This window comes from Pongo pygmaeus, chromosome 6 (assembly GCF_028885625.2).
Source record: "Pongo pygmaeus isolate AG05252 chromosome 6, NHGRI_mPonPyg2-v2.0_pri, whole genome shotgun sequence".
In the NCBI taxonomy this organism is placed as follows: Eukaryota; Metazoa; Chordata; class Mammalia; order Primates; family Hominidae; genus Pongo; species Pongo pygmaeus.
Genome location: NC_072379.2, coordinates 69931820 through 69957950, shown reverse-complemented (window position 1 = coordinate 69957950; position 26131 = coordinate 69931820). Strand labels below are relative to the sequence as shown.

The 26131-nt window shown below is 37.6% G+C and overlaps 1 protein-coding gene across 4 annotated transcripts in view; it reads right to left on the bottom strand.

Moving 5' to 3' along the window:
- Nucleotides 1-2318: 2318 nt before the first annotated feature.
- AGR2 (anterior gradient 2, protein disulphide isomerase family member) overlaps nucleotides 2319-26131 on the bottom strand; it is a 43584-nt gene continuing 19771 nt past the window's right edge. For 2 of the 4 annotated variants that reach the window (XM_063667146.1, XM_063667147.1), the window contains exons 2-9: nucleotides 22594-22684; nucleotides 12255-12400; nucleotides 11920-11983; nucleotides 11749-11801; nucleotides 10342-10415; nucleotides 8258-8321; nucleotides 5563-5646; nucleotides 3355-3588 (exon numbers count right to left, since the gene is read on the bottom strand). In XM_063667146.1, coding sequence (XP_063523216.1) covers nucleotides 3539-3588; nucleotides 5563-5646; nucleotides 8258-8321; nucleotides 10342-10415; nucleotides 11749-11801; nucleotides 11920-11983; nucleotides 12255-12393 — 528 coding nt within the window. In that variant the 5' untranslated portion in view covers nucleotides 12394-12400; nucleotides 22594-22684 and the 3' untranslated portion in view covers nucleotides 3355-3538. Of the gene's footprint in view, nucleotides 3589-5562; nucleotides 5647-8257; nucleotides 8322-10341; nucleotides 10416-11748; nucleotides 11802-11919; nucleotides 11984-12254; nucleotides 12401-15519; nucleotides 15585-22593; nucleotides 22685-26131 lie in introns of those variants that run through there. The other 2 variants (XM_054495794.2, XM_054495793.2) reach the window with 2 other exon arrangements.

Genomic DNA, 26131 nt, shown 5'->3' with positions numbered 1-26131 from the left:
TTGACAAGTAGCCTTTTAATAGGTTAAGCTGACTTGACTTGGACTTTGAAGTCAAGGTCCTTGAACTGAAGGAAGTTCTATTCTTGCCTTAGATCTTTTAATGATTTTTCTCCTGACTGGTATTCTTACCAGTGATTGCTAGTTAGAGGGTTCTTAGTAGACTACTTAGAATTACTGAATTCAAGAAAGAAAGAAAACAGATTTAGACAGTCATAGAAGATCATTTGAAGAAGATTGTTGCTCCGAAATCGGTAAAAAAGGTTTAATTAGGCATGTTGACCGTCTGTGTAAATGACGTTTACAGATGATTTATGTTAGCTACATTTTTTTAACAGTTATTTCCTGTTTTTTTCTCCCTAAGCTGTTGGATCTCACATAAAACTGAAATTTTTGTTATTGTGGTAAATACATATAGCATAAAAGCTATCATTTTAACCATTCGTAAGCTTGTAGTTCAGTGGCAGTAAGTACATTCGTATTGTTATGCAACCATCGCCACCATGCATTTCCATAACGTTTAATCTTCTGTACCCATTAAGCAATAACTCCTCATTCCCCTCTTCCCCTGGCAACCTCCACTCCACTTTCTATATGAAAACGATTCTGGGTACCCCATATGGGTGAAATTGTATAGTAGCTGTCCTTTTGTGACTGGCTTATTTACTGAGCATAATGTCTCAAGGTTCATCCACGTTGTTACATATGCCAGAACTTTCTTCTTTTCTTTCATTGAGATGGGGTCTTGCTATGTTGGACAGGCTGGTCTTGAACTCCCGGGCTCAAGCAGTTCTCCCACCTCCACCTCCCAAAATGCTGGGATTACAGGCATGAGCCACTGTGCCCAGCCATGAATTTTCTTCAAGATTGGATAATATTTCATTGTATGTATATGTCACATTTTGTTTGTCCATTCATCCATTGATGGACACTTAAGTTGCTTCCACCTTTTAGCTATTGTGGGTAATGCTATGAGCGTGGGTGTATAAATATCTGTTCCCTGCTTTTAGTTCATAAGCATATACCCAAGAGTGGAATTACTGGGTTGGATGGTAGTTCTATATTTAATTTTTTGAGGGACCACCATATTGTTTTCCACAAAACAAAAATGGCTGCACCATTTTATATTCCCACTATGTTATTAACATTTTTATTTGGCTGTTTGAAATAGCACTCTTCAGTCTTCTTGTACTCTTCTACTTCTCTGTAGTCAGAGAAATAGTCAAGATATACTTTCACTTGAAATTTATTTAAATGCAAATGATAGATTGTGAGATGACAGAAGAGGGATTTGGTAGAAAGAACAGGCATTGCTAATATTTCAATGAGTTTAGAACAACCATTTCTGTCTTTTTATCTTCTATTTTTTTTTTTGGAGACAGAGCCTCTCTTTGTCACCCAGGGTGGAGTGCAGTGGTATGATCTCAGCTCACCGCAACTTCCGCCTCCCTTGGTTTCTCATGCCTCAGCCTCCCGAGTAGCTGGGATTACAGGCATGGGCCACTGTGCCTGGCTAATTTTTTTGTATTTCAAGTAGAGTTGGGGTTTCTCCATGTTGGCCAGGCTGGTCTCGAACTTCTGGGCTCAAGCGATACGCCTCCCAAAGTGCTGGGATTACAGGCATGAGCCACCACGACTGACCTCAATTCTGTTTTTAACCTTGTATGTACACATTTCCTGTAGTTGCAATTATAGCATAGAAAGTCTTAAATTCTTTTTTACTTAGGCCTTTTCTGTTTCACCATTATGTTTATTATTTTTATAGATGACAACATAGTGCATTTTGTCTTAATATACCATGTAGCCATTATATTTTTGGGAGATTGCTTTTCTTTGGTACATTTAAATAATGTTACCATTGGCATCTTGACAGAACTGTTTCTGTTGAATGATTTCCTTAGGATAAATTCTCAGTGATAGAGGAGACTGATGGGACAAAGTCAATTAATGACTCATGCTTTGTGTTTCTTCAATGCTTTTAAAAGGGGGACTTATTTTCCTTACAGCTGTAACATTTGATTTCCTAAATATTTATTTATATTTAAAAAGTATTTGTATGTGTTAAGATATTTTGCCATTCAATACATTTTAAGAAGTTAACCTTAATTCACGTCCGCACAGTGAAAAAATATTTTGCTATACTATAGGAGAAACTTGAATCACTTAGAAGTTGTCATTTAAAATATTTGTTTATGGAAGGGAAACCTCTTTTTCCTCTTGTTATCCCTCAGAGAGCTTTTTAAATGGAATGTTTTACCTTTTTCAGCACATGTAAGTTATCTACTTGTGAGAAGGGAGCTGATTAACCTGTGATATTTTTGCTGAAGATTTGTATGTCATTAAATCAGCAGTATATGCTCAACACCTACTAATGATAGTAGTCACTATGAGAGAGAGAAAAGATTGAAAATATATCCCTGGAAAAATTAATAATGCCAAAAGATCTGTTCAAAAAAGGTTTTATCCAAAAAAGTTAATCAAGACAAGCAACAGATACTGCAAAGCATTATATACAGCACCATAGTCCAGGGGCCAAAGAAATCAGTAGGGGCTGGGCAATAGAGGAATTCCATATATTAATGAATGTGAGATTAAGTATAGAGTGAAGAAATTAACACATAATTCTAATTTCTGTTAGGCAGAATGCTCCCCTACCCTGATGCCACAGCCTTTCACGTTTCCTAAACCCTAGTAACCTCTGATCTCCATCTGCCTCATCAACACGTCACCACCCTTTGCTCTTCTTCCAATTAGTCACACGTTGGCTGAATTCATTTCACTCCAGTACTTTAGGATCTTGACAGACAAATTGATTACAAGGCCAATTCCCAGGATTTCTTTAGGGTGTGTTCAGGGGTGCAGATGTTCTTTGGATGACCTTTGTACTAAATTAGACTTCTGAAGGAGAAAGCTACCTGCCAGAGGCTTTCCCTGAGAGCATTAGGTTGGGCAAAATCTGACTAAAATTTAATTACTAAATGAAAGTGTCTACATTAGAGTTCCTGGCCAGAGTTGACTCTAGGTAGTAACGTGATTTTCTTGGGATGTTTTTCTAAATATTATTTTATGCTAAAGCACATGGCTTGATACTTCTGTTGATTAAGCTTATGTCTACTTATGGTCATCTAGTGAGAACCTGTGGTGTGGTGAGATGATAACTTGGTCTTTGGTCTTCATCATTTGAACTAGTTTTGGTTTTGTCTTGTCCCTTCCTTGAGCATTTTGTGTGTGTTTAATCCTATTTGGTACGCGAACCACTGTGAAAGACCAAGTTGGAGAAAACAGAACACCCCTAAAAGGATTTATTTTTTTTTAGAAAATCATGGCTCAATATAGTAGTATACAATATTGTTTTCACACATGTACACTTGAAACCAAATTTCTAAAACTTGTTTTTCTTAAAAAATAGTTGTTGTAACATTAAACCATAACCTAATCAGTGTGTTCACTATGCTTCCACACTAGCCAGTCTTCTCACACTTCTTCTCGTTTCAAGTCTCAAGGCCTGACGTAGACAGAAGGGCTTGGAGATTTTTTTTCTTTACAATTCGGTCTTCAGCAACTTGAGAGCTTTCTTCATGTTGTCAAGCACTAATGGGGGATAAAAGCAGGAGAGTCAAGACACCATCATACGTTATATCGATATAATAAACCCCAAACTTGGATGCTCGATTCATTATTTAATGGGATGCTTTTTTTTTTGAGACAATGTCTCACTCCCACTCAGGCTGGCATGCAGTGGCTCAATCTCTGCTCAGTGCAACCTCTGCCTCCTGGGTTCAAGTGATTCTTCAGCCTTAGCCTCCTGAGTAGCTGGGATTAGAGATGTGCTCCACCATGCCCAGCTAATTTTTGTATTTTTGGGAGAGATGAGGTTTTGGTATGTTGGCCAGGCTGGTCTTGAACTCCTGAGCTCAAGTGATCCACACACCTCGGCCTCCCAAAGTGTTGGGATTATAGGCGTGAGCCACTGTGCCCAGCCTGATAGGATGCTTTTTAATCATAAGGTGAATAGTTGGTAATCTTACTGTAATTTAAAACAATTATATGAAATGGCTTTTGTGACAATCTAGTTTTCTAGTGTATTCATTCCTTCCCAGATCCTTCATCTCCAACCCTCACTTCCAAAAGAATCCTTTTATAAGCTGTAGCAGCAGAAGATAATTTTGGCTCATTTAGAAGAAAATTTAAATAATGTTTAAAAGAAATGTCTATTAGTAGGTGTGTGCGGCTACTGTAAGTTGGTTTAGAAGTAGGGGAAATATAAATAATAGCAAACCAAGTGCTTTATGCACATGAATTCTTTAATCCTCATACAAACACAATTAGAACTTTATATATACATAATGAAACAGGCAGAGAGAGGCTGAGTAGCTTGCTCAAGGTCACACAGCTAACAAGTAATGCAGCTACTGTTCCAGAGCCCAAACTCTGGGTCACTGTTTCTTCAACAGCAATTCATCAAAATGAGGTATGTGATCTACTAAAAATAAGATGTCCACTCGATAGGCATTGAACAGCCACTTATTCACTCTTCCTACAAATCTTTATTAAGTGCCTGTTCTACAAGGGATTGTGATATTACTTGTGTAGAACACCTGCCTTTTAAGAGCTTAGTATTATTAAAATGTATGGTATTATCTCAAGAATGGCTGACACTACTTGGAATGTGCTTCCCCTGGTCCAGCACACACTGGAAACATTGCTAATGGACCATGATCATCTCTCCTGCTTCCTAGACACGGCCTCACTTCTCTTCCCAACATGACGTTCTAAGTCAGCACTGGCCAATAGAAATTTCTGTCATGATGGAAATGTTCAGTGTCTCGGCATTGAGCACTTGAGATGTGGCTAGTGTGACTGAAGGAATGAATTTCTAACTTTAACTTAAGTAGCAACATATGGCAAATGGTTAACATATTGGACAGTGCAGTTCTAGGCAGCCACTACTAATTGATCAGAGTTGGTTCCTAGGATAAAACCCACTTTTCTTCCCAGAGGACTAATCAGATGTCACAGCTAGCTACAGCCTTGCATTGAGGTACCTCATCTGCCTTAAGTCAGTGTCTCTCTCTCTCTTCCATTGATGGCAACCATAGGGAAGGTGATTTTCTTGGCAATCATTTGGATCATCTTCAAACTGATCTTTAAATTGAACCTGCATTTAATTTTAAGCTGGACTGCACATTCTTTCACTTTTGTTATTTAAAAAATTAAGACATGCAGATTATTACAATTATTACACTCAGTTCTTTGATAGAAGGAGTGTGTGCTAGTGTACCTAACAGAAAGCCTGAAAATCAGGTAATGTGGTCATATAATCCTCCTAGAGAAAAAGATACCTAATCTAAATAATTCATCTTCAATTGAGATTAAAAACAAACAAACCTGAGATGGAAAGAGTGTGATTTGCCTGAGGATGCAAGGCTGGTTAGGGTCAAACTGAGTCTGAGGCGTCCCTAAGCCTAGCTCTCTCTCACCTCACCTTGCAGCCTCTAGTCCCATCACTACAGCAATAGAGGTGTTCAACTCTTGGGCAACATCCAAATTGAAGGTAACACTTACACAGAGCTGTATCTGTAGGTTCGTAAGCATAGAGACGATTTGAATATCTTCCAGTGATATCGGCTCTAACTGTCAGAGATGGGTCTGCAAAGATAAACGAGGCAAAAGGGAATGGAATGGTTTGTTTTCAAATAACCTGTATTTATTGCCCCGGGGAGCTGAAGTTCATGTATTCATGTCCCGTGAAGGAATGGAGTGTGTCTGCACTCATGAGAGCTCTGATCCATCCGCTCTACTACCCAGCCCCTGGCAGTTAGTAGCAAATGCAGGGCTGGAAACATCAACAGCTGTGCAGTGCTATTTGTGGAAAAGGTTATGAACCCTTCTGTCCTATCTACAGCAACCTGAAAACAGAATAATATATATTTAGGGGTGACATGGTGTTTAGTTTTTTGGTGAAAACATTAACATTCTCTACTGCAAAATTATTTTAAATTCTTGAAATGATTATGTTGTAGTTTACATGTTTCTAGATCACTGGAAACCCACATCCAATGCTAGTTTTCAAAACGAGTTGTTTTTTTTTTAAATTAATAGAGGAATGCAAGTCCTTAACAACAGCAAAGTTCAAATAAGCATATAGTACCTTCACTATATTTTACTTTATTGTTAATTAACTGCACTTTTAAAAGTAGAGATTGGTCTTCTTTTATGTATACTTATATCCCTCTAAATTTAAATCCATCTTGCCATGTTTTATATTTAACTTGAAGTGATCTAATTAATGAGAAAAAGGGGTATTTTAAAATTAAGGTGCATCCAAAAGGGAAGCGTGAGGATACAGAGAGATCTGGAAACCTTGCCTTGAGAGACGTAGTCGAAAGAACCTAGGACACGTGCTCTGAAAACGAGACAAGGAGGCCATGTGAGAACCATCTGCATGTTTGCAAAGTCTGTCGCTGGTACTGGAGTGGGCAATCTGTCATTTCAGAATGTTGGACTAAGGCCAGACACATAAATTACAAGAAGCAGATGTACATTTATTCACCAGATTTAAGACCAACTATACTTCTGTTTGGTGCAGAGGATACAAAGACACGGTCTAATCTTTGTAAGAAATTAACCTAAGAAGGGCCTTTTAAATACCCAACTAGCAGCTTACCTGGCTGCACATTGGAATCATCTGGAGAGCTGTATGCCTGCGTCCCACCCCCAGAGATTCTGATTTAATTGGTTTGAGGTGTGGCCTGGGCAACTTGATCTTTAAAATCCTCCAGGTGATTCAAACATGTAGTCAGGGTGGCTGCTACGGAGCTAGAAGAGCAAGCTGCCTTGGAGCTGGTTCTTAGGACTGAAGGGATTGAATGTGGGTTAAAATGCCCTTCCTCGGGGATGCTGTAAAAAGAATTCCTGTACAAGGTATGACCAGACAATCTATAAATTCCCTTTCAATGTTAGGATTCCAAATGTACTAAATTCTGACAAAACTAAACCTATAAAATTAGTGCTTTAGTTCAGCCTTCCTCCTTTTTTTCTACCTCTTGTTTTTCTTTTCCCTGCTTTGTACATTCAATGTAAACTTTAATGAATTACACAGGTGAATCATATGATTAGCATGAATTCTTGTAAGTGATGGATTTCATTATGGATTGTCCTTAAATCAGTATGACTTTGAACAAAGCGAAACTCAGTACATTCATTCAATAATTCAACACATAATTGATGGAGAGCCTACTGCAGGGTCATGTTGGGAATATCATGGTGACCTGAAATAGGTACAGTCCCTGCCATAGGGGCTTATAGTCCAATGTGGGAAATATTTATTACATAACCACCCCCAAAATGCAAAATTATACCTGAGGAAAGTATTACTAAAAAGAGAGACATGGTGCCACAAGAGCACATAGGGATTTGACTGGGTCAATGAATGATGATTGGGGAGTTAATGATGTGAAACTGGGGGACAGGGAAGGAAGTGGGAAAAGCACAGGAAAAGTACCAGTGGCAGGAAGGAGCATGTGGCTCCTTTCATGTCTTTTTCCCACCTCATGTTCCTTTTTTTTTTTTTTTTTTGAGACAGAATCTCGCCCTGTCGCCCAGGCTGGAGTGCAGTGGTGCCATCTCTGCTCACTGCAACCTCCGCCTCTAGGGTTCAAGCAATTCTTGTGCCTCAGCCTCCCAGGTAGCTGGGATTACAGGCTCCTGCAACCACGCCTGGCTAATTTTTTTGTGTTTTTTAGTAGAGATGGGGTTTCACCATGTTGGCCAGGCTGGTTTCGAACTCCTGACCTCAAGTGATCTGCCGGCCTTGGCCTCCCAAAGTGCTAAGATTACAGGTGTGAGCCACCCAGTCTTATTCCTAACTTTCTTAAAAATAATGATAAAAAATGTCAGAAAAATCTAATACACAAAGTGAAAGTTTGCTAGATTAAAAAATAAATATTTGCAGGCCTCTTGTATTCAGGAAATTTATCAATATGTTTAAATAGTGAATAGGGTGCTTTGTTCTCAGAAGTAAAGCAGAAGATGAAAAGTTACAATTAGCACGTGAGAAAAAGTGTTGTGTGGAAATAGGTAAAAGCTCACATTTTCTAAAGAAAATATGTTGCGGAACTTAAAGGAATGTCATACTCCTTGCTAGAGCTTAGTGATGGCATGGGCCATGGCAAAGTGGCAAGGGACAGTGGGGAGGAGAGAAGGAAGATGGCAGCACTAGTATGTGTTTCTGAGTTATCTCATTGTCACTTCCACTTACCAACAAACATAATCCTGGGGACATACTGGCCATCAGGAGAAAGGTGTTTGTCAGTTGTTTCATACTAAGATAAAAAGAAAAGCATCTTTTAGTTTACTTTTACTTTTCAGTCGTTTTCAAACTTGTTAATACAAGAATCTGTCCATTTCTGGCCAGGCATCTCAAGATATCATAAGGCACCTCCCTTCCACAAACAGTTTATTGTGTAGATGAGGAGACAAGTTACAAGCATGAAATAATAAATAAGATAGAGCAGAACATGAGATAAAGTGCTGAATGGATGTGATAAAGAGCAAAAAATTAAGGGAAAATTTGGAAGGAGTTACTGTGTTTGGGGAAGACATCTTGGATGAAATAAGAGGCTATTAAGGAAAAAAGCAGATGTTATTTCTAGAGAAATTACAGACAAATATGGGATTTTCTTGAGTATTCATTTATCCTTTTATCAATTTTTATTTAGAACTGTATTTAGCAAGGCACAGTGCTTATCTTTAATGAATGCACACTCTATTGAGAGATACAGGTAGGAAAATGAATATTGAGGATTCAGTGGGTGAAATGTTACAGTGTAGGATGTGCAGGTTTGGTGATTGCCTTGAGCAAGACATTTAGCCCAGAATGCAGATTCCACTCCGACTAGGACTTTCTAAAGTGGATAAGGAGGAATCTTTCAAAATGAACAGGAGTCAGTTACGTGGAAAAGAAAGACACTTCGTGCAGGGGCAAGAGTATGGAAAGGACAGGCGGAGCATTTTCTTCTATGGCCAAGTGCTGGGGAAGGACTGAGTTGGGGGGATGCACGAGGGCAGTGGTGAGAGAAGGTGCTAGAGCTGCTTCAGGGGCCAGCTTAGGAATGACTTTGCACACCATGCCATAGTGTTTTCCTTTGTTCAGAAATAATTAAGAACCACTGGAGGGATGTTAGAAGAGGCACTGTGACCCCAGTTTGGTCTGTAAAGCAACTACTCTGACAGCCATGTGGGATTAGACAGAGTTTATCTTGTAGACCGGGAGCCATTTAGCAGTATTACAGTAAGCTAGGGAAAGTGAAAGAGGCTTACTAAAATAGTGGTCCTGAGTTTATAGAGAAGTGACTAATAGCAGGAATACTTGGAATTTAGAAGCACAGGGCTTATTGAATGCTGTAGGTGAGTAGGAGAGTCCAATCTAGCACAGTACCACTTTCAATAAAATAGGGAATAGAGAAAGAAGAGCTATTGGAAAAGCGCAAACCAAGATGATTAATGTGTGAGATATCTGGAATATGGTTGGATAGACAAGTTGGAAGTTGTTTCATGTTTAGGTAAGATGTAGGAATTATTAGTGTGTTGGAATTGATTAAAGGCAGTTGTGGATGAAGTTGTTCACTGAATACAAAATACGGAAAGAGAAAAGGGTCAAGCAGAGATTCATCACGTCACTCACATTAAGGAGGAGGAAGAGGAAGAGGAAGAGCCCATGGAAGAAAGGCAAGGAAGAACTACTGGTGCGAAGTGGTCTTTAAGGAAGACAACCTGTGAAGAGGAAGGGCAGGGGGCTCAAAAGGACATATGATTATGTAGAGTCATTTTTTTGTTGGCTTGCTTTTAGAAGGAAAATGAAACATTTGTATACAGTAAAAAGAACTTGCCGAGACAGAAAGCTTGAGCACCATGAGGGGTGGTGATGGCGAAGTAAGGTGGGAATGCATGAAGCTAAACACAAGAGGCATGATTAGAGTTGGAAAGCCACAGAGCTGTCTCTTCCTGAGAGATGACCAGGATTAAGAATGGGTGTAGAGAAGCCGGGACTGTAGAGGGATGGGTACAGCAAGTAACAAAAACCTTCCAGCAACAGAAAAAATTCTGACTACGGGAGAGAATTTTTCAGACAAACTAAGATGATTAATTACTAAATAAAAACAGACACGCCAAATGGATTATTAATAAAATGAAATATCTTCTTTCCCTCTAATTTATGAGATGGGATATTTGGAAGCAATCCCAGTTAATGCAATATAACTAAGATGTATAGGAAAAATGAATCATCCATTTCAAGTAATGAGCCATAGAGAAATGTTAGTTAATGATGAAAAGGAAACTTACAACCAGATTGAGGAGGACAAACTGCTCTGCCAATTTCTGGATTTCTTTATTTTCAGCAAACACTTTCTTTAAAGCTATAATATAAAGAAAAATCATTAAGCATCCATCTTAGCATTGGTTAAAAGCTTTGTTCTATTTTAAGTTAAATTGCATTTTATTTATTTATTGAATTGCATTTTAAATACAGTATTCTACTTTGGCCTTTTAGCAAATGATTAGTGAAGTAATATCTATGGCATTGACTACCTCTGCTTTCTATTCACTCATTCATGCATTCATTCATCAATTCATGTTTTCTCCAGTTCATATTTATTGAATGGCTGCCATGTGTTAAGCACTGTGTTATGCACTAGGGATAGTGCAGTGAAAAAAAAAGCATGTGTTTTTTTTCATAGAGCTCAAATACTTGTGTGGGAGACAAACCATAAACAAAGAAGTAAATAGATGATAATTTCAGGTAGAGATATGTGCTTTGAAGAAAAATAAAGCAAAGCAAATGGTTTAAAAACTGTGACTGGTCAGGGCAGAGCTTCCTGAGGAGCTAACGTTGAAGTGAAGGAGTGGTCCATTTTGAGGTAGGCCGCTGTGGGCAGGGGGAACTGCAAAAGCAATAGCTGTGAGGTGGGAATGAGCTCAGATGTGGGAGGAACAGCATGAAGGCCAGGCTGGAGAGAGTGAAGAAAGCAAGAGGAGAGTGGTAGGAAGGGAGAGATAGCTATTGGCCTGATCATGTCGGCCTCATAGTTTGTGATCAGGAATTTGGATTTAATTATGTGATAAGAAGCCACTTGAGCACATGAGTGATGGGATCTGATTTATGTCTACCAGCCTCACTCTGGCTTCTGTGTGGACTGGCTGTAGGGTGGCCAGTTAGGTGACTGTTAACGGTAGTCTAGACAAGATCTGATCTGGGCTTGGACCAGGGCAGTAGCATGGAGGCAATAGGAAGTGGTTGGATTTGGGCCCAGTGCAAAATGAAAGGGTAGAGCCCCTTGTTGAAGAATTACTAAGACTTTTAAGACAATGACAGCCAAGTTTAAACCAAGTGTGGAAACCTTCTAAGCTTGGGGCCCTGTGAGATGGCACAGGCTTCATGCCTGTGAAGCTGGTGCTGGTTTAAGGATATATTTTGAAGATAAAGCCAGTATTTGCTGGTGTATTGAACGTGGACTGTAAGAGAAATCAAGAAGTTGAAGATGAATCCTAAAACTAGTTTTTCAACATATGTACCAATGGTTATCACAAAATGTGGAGATATTTGAAGTCACTTTTAAATATGTTTTTACTATATAAAATATTCTTTTTTTAATGCAACTCTGGTTCTAAAGATACAAACATGAGTGATCTGAACCCTGGCCCTAAGGCTAAAAGCCTATAAAGGAAATCATATTTAGAAGAATAAATTACCTTGACTGTGTGGGCACTCATCCAAGTGATGAATAATCATCAAGGGTTTGTTGCTTTAAAAGACAGAGAGATTAGACAAATTTTAATGAGTAAGATTTCACATATATCTACATGTCACTAGGTGGTGCTCTTGAGAGCTTTGAGGGAGCTCTGAGTAATCCTGATCTTTACCTTGTCTTGGATTTATATAGAGCTTCTTCATATGTCTGAGTCCAGATGAGTTGGTCACCCCAACCTAGAATGAAATGAATCATTATATTTGAAGCTTGTATAAATTCAGACCCAAAGCTGTTGAAAAGCAATGGTAAAGACTGGGTTAATAGACGTGATACTAAAGAAGAAAAACCCTTGGAGAAAGTAGAAATAATTATAAACAATGATAAATCTAGAAGGAACACAACCAAAAATAACCTGGCGCCAGGTTAGAACCAGGTTTAAGCACCAAGAGAGAGGAAATCTTTTCCAATTAAGTAGCAGTTGGAAGCCAACAAGAAGCTGACTCCTACCTCTGGAGAGGGTCTGGGGCAGTTTGGGTCGAGAGTCCTTTGTGTCCTTTTTGGCTGCAGGTTTGACTGTGGTATCTCTGGCCAGAGTGTAGGAGAGGGCCACAAGGAGCAAGAATGCTGACACTGAAATTTTCTCCATGGCAACTCTAGTATGGAAAACCAACCAAAATCAGTAAACAAAATTGAACTAGCAGTCTTCAGGGTCTGCAGGTTGCCCCACAACGGTGGAATATACCAGAAACTAAGGCTCTGCTGAGACTGGACATAGGAGATTGGCGTAAACAACTCTGTTCCATGGGGTTTTCCTAAGAATACAGGTGGTCTTTGACTTACAATTGAATAATGTTCCAATAAACCCATTGTAAACTGAAAATATTGTAAGTCAAAATGCATCCAGAGTAGTCTCTCCTTTCCCAGGGTTTTACTTTCTGCGGTTTCAGCTATCCACGGTCAACTGCGTCCAAAATAGGTGAGCACAGTGCAATAAGATATTTTGAGAGAGAGACCAAATTCACCTAACTTTTATTATAAGATACTGTTGTAATTGTTCTGTTTTATTATTAGCTCTTGTTAATCTCTTATTGTGCTTAATTTATAATTTCAACTTTATCATAGATATGTATGCATAGGAAAAAACATAGCATATGTAGTGTTTGGTACTAATCTGCGGTTTCAGGCATCCACTGAGGGTCATGGACCATAACCCCCACAGATAATGGGGGAACTACCGTAATACACCTAACCTACTGAACACCACAGCTGAACCTACCTTAAATGTGCTCAGAACACTCACATTAGCCTACAGTTGGGAAAAGCTATCCAACACAAAGCCCATTTTATAGTAAAGTGTTGAATATCTCAAGTAATTTTTATGAATACTGTATTGGAAGTAAAAACCAGAATGGTTATATGGATACTTGAAATACAGTTTCTACTGAATGTGTATTGCTTTTGCACCATCATAAAGTGAAAAAATTAGGTCAAACTTCTGTAAGTTGGGACTGTTTGTATATAGTATGGATAGCTGTCTATTGATCCACATAGATACAGACAAAAAGATATAGATCTCTATAGATATAGAGTTATCTATATCGATATATCTGTATAGAAATAGATAGAGATATATTTTAAGAAAATAGATGTACATACTCTAGTAGCTAAGGAAATTTACATTTACTTTTTTTGGAGACAAGGTCTCATTGTGTTGCCCAGACTGGAGTACAGTGGCACAATCTTGGCTCACTGCAACCTCCACCTCCTGGGTTAAAGTGATCCTCCCTCTTCAGCCTCCCAAGGAGCTGGGGCTACAGGCATGTGCCAGCATACTTGGCTATATTTTTGTATTTTTTAGTAGAGATGGAGTTTTGTCATGCTGCCCATGCTGGTCTCAAACTCCTGACCTCAAGTGATCCTCCTGCCTTGGCCTCCCAAAGTGCTGGGATTACAGGAGTGAGCCACCATGCCTAGCCAATATCTTAGTTAAATTACTTTTTCTTTCTGGCATTCCACAGTTGATTCCCAGGAAAAGCTAAAGCCTATGAACAGGAAAGTAAATGGCAAGATAAGTTTTGTGAGTGAGGAGGGAGGGAGGAGCAAAGTGAGTTGCTCTAGCAAGTCACTAAGGTTGTCCACAGGGCCATAACACGGAAGGCTGGAGATTTGGGATTCTGATAAAACCAAACACTAAAAGTGCTAAAAAGGAAATATGAAACCACAGCACCTAACTCTAGTATTGGTGAATGGTTTTGAATGAAGTCAAATAAACTCTGCAAGGAATTACTATTGTTAAGCAGGAAGTTTTTCATAATCTAATATCTTGAGTGGAAACCTTTGCTAAGCATTAGCTGATTTTTTTTAAAGTGTTGCTAAGTTACCAGATCAAAATGATGTTTTGTATTTAACTGACCAATTATTAACTAATTCATAGAATGTAAGCACAAAATGTCTTACTCAGAAGAGATGTAAGCAAAAATCAGGGATATACTTTTTTCATTTTCTATACCTATAAAGATGTGGAAATACCAATAACTTTTGTCTTCTGGAGTTTTGCAAAAACAACCTTAGTGTACACTGTAAGTCAACAATTCTCAGCCCTCTTTGTATAAAGACTTCTTTTTAATGTTAAAAAAAATCAAGAACTTTTACATGAGAATAATTATACTTTTGGAATACTGGTTGGTTCAGAAACATATGGCAAATAATTCCTTTGAATCTATCAACAAACATTTGATTTTGTCTTTTATTTATAACAGCATCTATGTATATTCTAAAAAACAGTAAATTGATGGTAAAGCATTTTTATTTACTTAGTCCATTTACAGTTCTTGTTTTATAAGTAGCTATTAGGACCTTGCAATATCTCCAAAGATCACAGGTTGGAACTATTGATATATTGCTTGTGTTTTACGGCAGGATGACTCAAGGAAGGCTAATATAACTCCTGCTGTACAAACATCCTGCTCTGCGGTGACTTTCTGAGATTCACTCCACTGAGTTTTCGTAATATGAATAGATTCTGCCCTGCAAATTTCCTGCATAAACCACCTCACAACACAATTCCATGGAACATATTGATAATTTGGAGACACACAGACACACACACACACATAGGTACACACACACACACTGTGTGAAGTCAGCACTTTTTACTCGTCACCGTATCCCTGTCTTCTTGTCTTTAGCAAAGAATGAACTTGCAAGACATTTTAGTGTCCCTGTTTGTAAATGCTTCAGGAAAGCAACCAGCTCTCTCCTCTAACAGCCTATCCCATGAATTTAAAGATTGCAGAGGCAACAAGAATGTCTTTGCACCAAAAAGAGAAAGAAAACTGTTTTCTGATTTGCAATAATATATTCCAAGTGGGCAATCTGAGCTGAGGTGTCATAGTGGAGAAGCCTATGTATGGGGCTTTGCTTTAGCCCGTGGGAAAGAAAGCTTTAGATGGTGACTGAGACGAAAATCCCTGGACCCTGTCCCAGGCTTGAAAAGTCCTAGGATTCACCTACTCTTGGAAATTTTGTTTCCCAAAGGAGAAAGCATTTCTCTGAACTAACTCGGGAACATCACACTGTGCCAGCTCTAGCCAAAGAAAGGCCCCAGTAAGCCTTTGCTGGAAATTCCATGATTTCCCTTCCGAATCCTACTTCATTGCCCTTGGAAACTTGCAGTTCTTTGTTGCTTGATTGCCTACAACTTTATATAGCAATCAGAGGCCAGAATTTGCTCCAGCAAGTACCCTTCTAAAGCTGCTGTCAGGAGCCTTACCTGGATTTCCTTACCCACCTGCCTTGTGTGAGTCGGCGGCTAGGATGCGGTCCAAGCTTCTGAGTGTGCCAGCACAGCTGAGTCTCTATTTATGCACCAGGGCACACCTCAATCCCACCCACTAGTGCTGCATTTACTTGTTGCTAACTCAGAAACGAACCTTCCTTTCCCCAAGTGATTATCTTCCCTGGGTTAAAGAGTTCCTTGTTTTTAAAAATAACATTGCAAAAGTATGCTTTTCAGTATGCATGTTTTTAACTATTTGTGAAGTGTATTGTTAAGAGGTTTTGAAACGATGGGCAGAGTGCCAAATCCAGGTAGACTTTGAATGAAGACATTTGATTTGCCTGAAGGCTGATTTGTCTTTACATGATTGGACGGAGTTTGTAGTTTGTAGATTTTTTTTCTGCCCCGTGGGCAGATTGCCTTTATTTACTTGAAAACACACAAGAGATGATTCACAATTCTGATCCTCACAGTCATATATCCTGCCATACTCCATTATGATAAAAATTATTTTCTACAATACTTCCCTGCTCCTGTTAAAAAAATGCATCCTAACTTCTACAGGTATGAAAAAAATACAAATCAAGTAACCCATATAATTTTTCAAAATTGAGGAAGTGTCGGCAAAAAAAAAACAACAACAGCCTAATATCGTGAGCTTGTAATAACTGCCTTGCCATTGAATGTATGCAGCAACTTCCCTCCACAGAGTTCAAAGGTATTTCACAGATAATCTCTTATTTAAAGGCAAACTTTCCTGCCACGCAAGCAGGAAGCAATTTACTCCATTTTCTCAGACCTAAAAACTAAGGTCTGCAACTAAGTTTTTTTTTTCCACTCAAGATTATTTAATTACTCCCTGAAGATTTTAAAACTGGAATTTAAATTTTCTGTCAGAAAATTTTAATCCTGTATTTTGTTCATGAAGTTGTGTGCAGTCTTTAAAAGCTCAGAATGAAGAAAATTTTAACAACAGAAAGTTAACGAATGGGATGCAAGCCCTATATAAATGACTTTTTAAAATGAGTTAAGGGCATAATATTTCAAAAACATTTGCAAGTATGTATATTTTTCCAATAAATCCTTGAATTCTGTGGGCAAAATCGTGATTCTCCAAATACTGAATTTCCTTTTAATTCTAAATGAATTTACAGAAATAATTTCTTCAGGAGTTTGAAAATGATGATTTGAGCAAAATTCTTAAAACTAGCAGGCCCTTGTATAGACCCTTGGAATATACAATTCCAGTCTTTCATTTTACAGATGAATAAATGAAGATAGCAAAAAATTCATAACTTTTTGAAGGTCTCACAACTAGTTTAGGGCAGAGTTGGGACCAAAGTCCTTCAGTCCCTTATCCGCTGAAAGTAACAAGTGGATGGGATTTGGAGTCACGACATTCCCATCTGAATCCTGCATCCTGGTGCGTGCTCTTAGGATGACCTGAGATCTCATTTAACATCCCCAAAACTTCAGTTTCTCTATCTATAATATGGGGATAATATTAACATATGGGACCGTTTTGAATATTAAATGACTTTTCCCTGTATTGCCACATGGTTTTTCCCTCTGTACCTGTCTGTGTCGTTTTTTTCCTTTTCTTATAAGGATATCAGTCATATTGTATTTGGGTCCTGCCTAATGACCTACTTTAACTTAATTACCTCTTTAAAGACCCTATTCTGAAGTACTGGGGATTAAGACTTCAACATATGAATTTTTTTTGGGGGGGGACACAATTCAGCCCATAACATTTGATAAAAATAGCTAATGCATGCTGGCTTAAAACCTAGGTGTTGGGTTGATCTGTGCAGCAAACCACCATGGCACACGTTTACTGATGTAACAAACCTGCACATCCTACACACGTACTTCGGAACTTAAAAAAAAGTCTCTGATTTGTTATAGTTAATTATAGTGATATAATTATTCTATACTCATGTGCCTAATCTCATGTCAGGAAAAACCCACAGTTTGTCATAGTGGCTGAGGGATGGCAAGGAGGAGGTAATTATTAGAACATATCCTATACATGCTATTGTGGCTGTGGAATCTTTGGCATATCTGTCTTGGTGTGAGGTAACTAGGGTCCTGTAGATGGTACATATAGTATGCTTTGAGACAAGCAAAGGAGGGGTTTTTGTTTTATGCTATTAAACTTCATCACTTTTAACAGTGATGCCATGTGATCAGTCCTTCAGGTTTGCCTGATCTGTAAAAATATGTTGTTATCAGGTAGATATTTTGGATAATACCTGAGTAGGACTTCCTGAAGTAGGATTTTGATAATTTGATATACCGGTCTAATAGTAAGTAAAACTAAGCTTGGTACCAGGGACCCTAACAATGGTTGTAATTAAGTGGATATTATACCTTTGTGTTTTAAATGTTTATGTCATTATAATTTTAGAGGCATTTATTCAAGCATATTTTATTTTATTTTTTAAAATTCAACTTTTAAATTTAGAGGGTACATGTGCAGGTTTGTTACATGGGTATATTGCGTGATGCTAAGGTTTGGGGTACGATTGATCCCATCACCCAGGTAGTGAGCATAGCACCCAATGGGTAGTTTTTCAGTCCTTTCTCCCTTCTTTCCCTCTACCCTTTTGGGGTCCCCAGTGTCTACGGTTCCCATCTTTGTGCCCATGTGTACCTAATGTTTAGCTACTACTAAGTGAGAACATGTGGTATTTGGTTTTCCATTTCTGCATTAATTTGATTAGGATAATGACCTCCAGCTGCATCCATATTCGAGCATATTTTAAAGTGGATTATATCTTATTTTTGAGTTAAAACAGGAGACTTATAACTGGCAATTATTGTGTAATCTAGTATGCATGAGTAGCTAACTCTTGTGTTTCATTTACTCATTCATATATTTTCTTCACCAAGTATTCATCAACTCTGTTTATGCAGCAAATATTGTGCCAGGCATTAAAAATATAAAAATGAAAAAATGATGGTCAGTTATTGAGTTAGCCAGACACATACATAGATAATTGCAATTCGGAGTGATGGGCCATGCTATGGCAAAAACATGTAGCAGTTTATAACACTGTTTCTACTCTAAGGTTACTTACGATGTGATTGAAGAATTAAGATGGAACAACACTAAAAATTAGCCATTCACATGATAATGGCATGCAACAAGAAACAAGTAAGTGGGATAGACATCAGGTGTGATTATTTTTCAGAGAGAGTAGAGATTGCTACCTACTAGAGTGCTCAACTTGACGGCAGAAAGCAAGATTTCCAAATAGAGACAATGATATAGAATTTGCAAAATATATTTGTGGGGTATTTAGGGACAAGCCTAGCTGAAGTGAGAGCCATCTGGGTAGCTCATAGACAATAGGGTTGGAGAGGTGTTTGGGGGCTATTTGCCTGGGCCTTTAATGCCATTCTGAGTTTAGACTTTACCCTCAAGAGGAAGAATGTGAGGGTTAAGAGGGCAAGCTGTAGATTCAGATAGGTTCGAGTTTGAATCAAGTTTCCTGACTATTACATACTTTACTAATCCAGGCAACTTACTTAACTTCTCTGTGCTTTAGTCATCTCACTTGTAGGTCTTCCTATCCCCACTTTTTTACTATATAGGATCTGTGGAAGATTACGTAAGATAATAGATATAAAGTGCTTAGAATGGTACATAGCACATAGTAAGCACTCAAAAATATTAGTTATTAATACAGAATGTATTACTTCTCTGTATTATGATCATTTAGGTCTCAGTCTATGACAGCAGAATCTTTGTTGGATTACCCTTTGATTATAACCTATCACAAGGCTTAAACTTTTAACACATATTCATTGGAAAAATTAATTTGTCATTATAACAATCTCACCAGACTTCATTATTTTCTTTTAAAAAAGTAAAAAGGCTCAGGTGAGTGGACGTAATTAACCCAAAGCCACGAAGCTGATGAACAGAGAGAAGATCTAAAATTTTCCATAGTTGGTGATAATTAATCCAGTATTTCTTTCAGTCCATCAGGCTGCCTTCTGATGTCAGGAAATAATGAGATAAGCCTGTAGATGCATATAATTCCACATTACTGAATTATTATGAGCCTTATGCAGAGGGATGTGCAAACGACTTCTTGTACTCAAAGGGTTTGCCTCAAAGAAGACTTGTCAAAAACATATCTAACTGCTGACCAAGTAGCTGAATAAATTCTCCCTAAACTCTAGCTTAGAGAAATAGATAGCATAAAAATTCGTGTTTTGACAGAGGAAAACTTGGTTACCATTTGAATTTATTTTAATTTCTGGATTGGGCTTTTGTGCACAGAAATAATGGTTTATAGTTTCTGGAGTTTTAATTGATATTCAGTAATGAAATTGTTAAAAATAGTTTAAACTGTACTTATATATCTAATTCTCTTAAATTTTCTAAATGCCCAACAGAGCAGATTTGCAAACATAATTAGCAAAACCTTTCTAAGCATTTTAGCAACTCTTATAAATATTATAAATAAAAATTACTGAATAATCAAGTTCTATTAGTTATTTTAATCTTGCTTCACAAATAATTATTTTGTACTTTTAAAATTAAAATCCAAATTCTAAGCACAAGACTCATATTTGCATTGTTAAAATATAAGCTTCTTTTACATCTTACAAACACTGAAATGACAAACACATAAAGTTTATTGCAATATTTTCAAAACTTAAACATAACATGAAAGTCTTAATACTATAGAGTACTGAGGGTTAGGTTTGAGTAAGCTTACCGGCTTTACTCTTCTTTGTATTCTTTCCTGAGACTAGTGATGGAGGAGCAGATTTACTGCTTGGGTGGATGAAGGTTCCTGGGTCTAAAGTTTGGGACCATGATATGGGTCAAAGGCTGAGAACCAGTCACTGATACGTTAAACTTAATGTCATACAATTAGATGTGTTTCTTGCGGGAAAGTATAGAGCAAAAGGACCAGCATACAACTTTGGTGATAATTGTCCATTTAGGAGTGAGGAAAAGAAATACTTGCAGAGCACATAAAGTATAAAGTGTGAGGACAGGCAGGACGGTGTCATAGCCCTGTATCCAAGTCCAGTAGGAACTACAAATCTCAAGGCAACAACCAGTGCCAAACGCAGTGAGACTTGTAACTAGACACTAGGAGAATACACTGACTGTATAAAAATCAGTGGCTTTAAATGAAAATTCATGAAGCGTTCTTGGGTTGAAATAATGAAAAGCTAAGTGCTCTGGTGCAGTGGTGTATTATCTTTTGGGGTCATGAATGAGATGATTATACTTCTCAGTTTGCCCAGGAGAGCCTCAGTTTAAGCCTGTTGCTGGGTATAATAATTGAGAACGTCTTCTTTCATTCTCAAAAGTACCATGATTTGGACAATAAGTTACATGATCTGGATGATGAAATCTATTGAATTTATCTGCAGGTAAGATAACATATATATGCATATGCATAATTTTACAGTTACTTCAGAGGGTTCACTTGTATACTGAATCCAATCCTAGGATCTCTTTGAGGGATTTATAAACCCTCAAACATTTGCTCTTGTGTTCAAGTTTCTATGCTTAGCGTGCAGGTAAAACCCTGCAGGTTAAAAACTTTTGCTCTTGTGTTCAAGTTTCTATGCTTAGCCATTCTCAAGGAGCCCACAGCTTGAGATTTGGCATGTAACTCTCCACACTTGTTTTACAGCATAATCTAATATTTCTTCCTGGTGAGCAGAAATTTTATACCCTGTACTAAGCTGGAAGGAATCCTAGTCTCACAGCCATTCAAATCCCTTGTTTGCTCTGAATAAAGTCCCACAGCCTGAAATCCTTTTAGATCATGGTGGAGGTGTGCTTTGTAGAGAAGGAGGAATAAAAACTAACTTAAAATGTAATAACACCCAAAGTTATTAAGTGATTTCCCCACGAACTCTGATCTTTTAGAAGATGGGTATTTATAAAGCAGACATTAAGATCTTTCTTTTAGAGTTTGCAGTGAATAATCTCAGTCAATACTTAGAATTTTCCATCGAAATGATGTGCTTCTAATGAGGTTGAATAGGCTACAAACAGAGTGCATTAAAAAACAAATTGGGTTCAGTAACTACTTTTGCCATATATGAAAGGCAGATTTTGTACAGATTTAGACGACGTGTCCTTAGCAGTTCGAGTCTGACCCTAGAGTCAATATTTTTAGATGACAAATATGCTCCTTCGGGTGGAGCACTGAATAAACAGAGATGCTGTCAGAAGATGTCATTCTTCCTTAAGCATGGAAGTGACTTAAAAAAAAGGCCTAATTCTACCTTGTAAGACAGCTTTACGTTGACTAAGTTCCACGAAGTTTCTTCTGATTCTTTTTTTTAAAACCTTATTCCTTTGAAAACTATTATATAGTTATTATCCAATGTAAACAGTTATCTTGTGGTCATGACTAGACCTAGAGTTTTCTATCTCATTATCTAGTCATCAGTATACTGAAAAGGCAGTTGTTTCATAAAGAGCATTAGTAAATAAAAACCAACATATTATGGAAATAATAAGTGTATTACATATCAATATTAACTTGGTAAATATAACACGTGGTATACTACATCATATAATATAATACTTCAGTTTATGAAGTTTTTTCTAACAGGCAAAACCCCCCAAATTGTAATATTTTAAATCCGCAACAGAATACACACTTTATTATTAAATAGGCTCGAAAGAAAATACTATTATGCTTATATTTTTCTCATCTTTCAAATAGTAATAAGTAACTTTCCAAGACCTCACATTTTGTGTGCATGTAATTGAATATATTTCTAGGAAGGCCTAACTACTTTTTCTGTGATCTATGATTTCCAAATTTGCCTCTAGTGAGTGGGCTTGTGCTTGTCTTTTATACCAATTGGTTTTATTGTATTGTTTCTCCAAATAAAAGAATTGGTTTCAAAGGTCAGAGTTTGGGTAACCTTGGGTTTTCAAAAAAAACCTGCCATATTGTTACTTAAAGAAGCAGAATCACTTATTGCTTTCACAAATTATTTTGGGATGCTTTACCCTGCTTTTTATGTTTTATCCTTAATGTTAAGTACCAATGAGAGAATAACACGTACTGTGTTCTCAGTATTCTTCTGTTTGCAAGTGTTTTCCATATGACTCATTCTGTAATAACTTTTTTCTCATAGTCCTCAGCAGTAGGTCAGCCTAGAAAGCAAACAGATAAGAAACTTGTCACATTTACTTTCTTCCTGATTTCTTTAAGTCCTCGTCATCATTTCAAGACTAAGCTTTGCTATATTCACTGCATTCCATTTTTTTTTTTCTAACCTGTGATTTTAGGGAAAGATCACACTTGTTCATTATTTATGGTCTTTTAGACTCTGTATAGTGGGGGAAAATGCGTTTCAATTCAGTGAATACTTATGATGTAACTTTATACGTGTCTCTTAGTTACAGTTAAACTAGTTTTCTATTATTCCCAGTTTATATTGGCTTGCCGAATGAAAGGTTCTCTTAGTCCAAGCAATTCAACCAACTAATTAGTATAAATGGTAAATTATTTGATGAATTTGGTGAATTTTCTGAGGCTGCCAATATGGTTTGAGGGATATCTGAAAGTATCCAAGGCATGAAATGTAGATATTCTATAAGGAGATTTCCATATGACATGATTAAGATCACTTTGTTTAAAAAACCAGAATTAGCACTAAGACAATTTTTGTTTTTTAAGCGCCAAACTACAGATAGGAAAGTAACTTAAAAAAATTTCAAACGAATATATGGACATTTTGTTTGTGACTTAAAAATTGATCTCATTAGATTCATTTTTACTGGCCTGGCTCAGGATGATTTTATACTGCTCTTAAATGAAAATCTTTTTTCTCAGGGTGCTTTCAAATTACTTTTATATGACATGTCCAAAGTGTATCATTTAAACTCAGATTAGTTTAGAAAACTGAGATTAAGGACTTCCTGAAGACAGAGGAAGGAAATAAAGCAGAAAAGCTGTGAAAATTGTGATAAAAATTTCTGAAAACACACCTTCGTATATGTCTTAAATTGTTATTAATATCTATAGCTATGATTTCTGAAGTTTTATTAGGGTACTCATTTGTTAACCATGATACTCTCAAAATGTAATTGGTCACTTATATTCTGTATTTTCTTTATTATTTGTAGTGAATTGGTTGCCATAGTTACTGCACTTTCAGCACTATTTGTCAACTTTTTATCATAAGGTTTTTCTGCATAATTTTGCCTATTAGGGTCATTTAGATAACTTAGTATTACTGCACTGTGGAACAGTTGATTAAAGGACCTAAAATGATTGCTTTGAGATTACTAAGATATTAATTTGGAAGACATTTTTCTATAAAATGACTCTTATGAGTAAAAATGAAATTTATATGTTTACGGGTTATGAGTATTACTTTTATAACTATTTTGAACAGTATACACTACTGAATTTTGGCAAAACTGCCTTCCTTTGTTGACTAACTACATGTTCTGAGCCAGAGTAAACCAGAGACCATGTATAAAGTAATATAATATTTATTCTGGCATATGTGATCCAAGAGAAATTAAACTTTAAAAACTAATCTCCGAAAGACATTATAGCAGAAACAATAGTACATCCTGTGGCATCTTGTCACCTGAAAACACCACAGGTTTCAGTGAAACTAAAGATTGAGACTGGCACACAATTTTTTTTAAATGACATCTTTTACATGGCAGTTTTGCACATATTTATTCTGAGGTTCAGATTTTTGTGGCCATTTTCACTTTGGTAAGGCACTCTGGAGGAACATTTCAGGTTAGGCAATAACCCAACACAGATGTATTAAGCTCAGAAGAAGGAAGTTACCAATGCAAAAATAGTGCCCAGGGGGCCAGTTTATGCTAATAGCTAATTGCCAGAATTCTAGGGTGCTGGGTACACACACAGAGTTTTACATTTTATTTCCAACCACAGGTCAGCATCAAAGATATGACCACAGAAATGCATTGTGTAGTCTGTCTTACCTAAAGTCGGAGAAAGAAGTAGTTCCAGAGTCATATCTGGACTCAGTGCTTATTTCAAAAGGAGGATAAATAAGATAGTGCTTCCTCCACCTCACAAGACCTGGAAGACCCCTTGGTCCTCTACACACCCTCGGCATCTGTCCCAGCAGCTAGACTGGCTATCCTCAAAGCTTCCTTTTCAAGGATGCCTGTGTATTCAGTAGGCAAAGAGCAATGTTATGACCAAAAAAAAAAAAATCGTTGGGAGGCCGAGGAGGGCGGATCACAGGGTCAGGAGTTCGAGACCAGCCTGGCCAAAATGGTAAAACCCTGTCTCTACTAAAAATACAAAAATTAGCCAGGTGTGGTGGTGGGTGCCTGTAGTCCCAGCTACTCGGGAGGCTGAGGCAGAAGAATCGCTTGAACCTGGTAGGCGGAGGTTGCAGTAAGCCAAGATCGTGCCACTGCACTCCAGCCTGGGCGACAGAGGGAGACTCCATCTCAAAAAAAAAAAAAAAAAAAAAAAAAATGTGTAAACCAGAGCTGAGTTTGTTAGCATAATGCCACTGGGGCTCTAGAGAGAAGTATTGTGCTATCTCATTGCTAGAATTGGGGCAGAGTGCTGTCTTTTTGACATCTGGGGAAGGTTTCCCCTTTATAAAATGCAAATGGAATCACATCAAGTCCTCTCAGACAGTATCTGGATGATATTCCACTTTCACCACCCCAAGTTGTTGACCTGGTACACTCTCTACGTGTTTTGGTGGTTTTATTTTTCATTTATAGACATTTTGTTGGGTTCTTTCTCAGTCTACCTGTTTATTTTTATAGCCTTCTACCTTTATTGTTTCTTTTAAACATTTCTTTAATAAGTATAAACATTTAAATTGGAAGTACTAAACAAACCTATTTGTTTTGCTTGTTGACTCTCCCTTGAGGGGATGCTTTTCTTGGAATGGTCCATTTTTTTTTTTTAATTTGTGAACTCCTCTTCCTTGCGGATTATTTTTCTGTTGGAATCTGGTGTGCTGGGTTGCAGACAGGTTTCTATGGAGTCTTTTTGAGTTTGCATCTGGCAGGTGCCTGAATAGTATCCCCGGTCCACAGCCATTTTTATGTTAATTACTTTCCTTAAAAGATTTCAGCACAATAAGGATAGCATAAACTTCATTTCCAAACCCACACATAGGACAGACTTAGAATTTTGCTTTATCGCAAGAGCATGTTTTGTTTTATTTTGGTTTTCTCTACCAGGTCTCTGCAAAAGACAGGTTTCTCTTTTGGGTTTCTTGGTCGTTAGGTGGTATTTTCTAGCCCTCTTTCCCCAGGGTCCCTAGTTTCAGCAGAGCTCACAGCTTTAGCTCCCTTCCGTGAACCCAAATCACTTTTTCTGAACCCACTTGACATTTCCGAATGTTCCCTAGAACCGTCAGTTGGAGGGGAGTAGGGATAAAAGAAACCCTGTCTCCTGGAATATCCAGGTCTGAATTGATTTGTGTTAATGTGAACTCTCATGATTATTATTATTTTTTTTAATGAGTATCTGCTCCCTGGACAAGAGGATCCAGGGGGACAGCTTAGAGAGTGTTGTCTAAGGAGTGATTATTGCTATGGTAACATAGGAGTGGCTTTATTTAAAGTTTTGGTGGA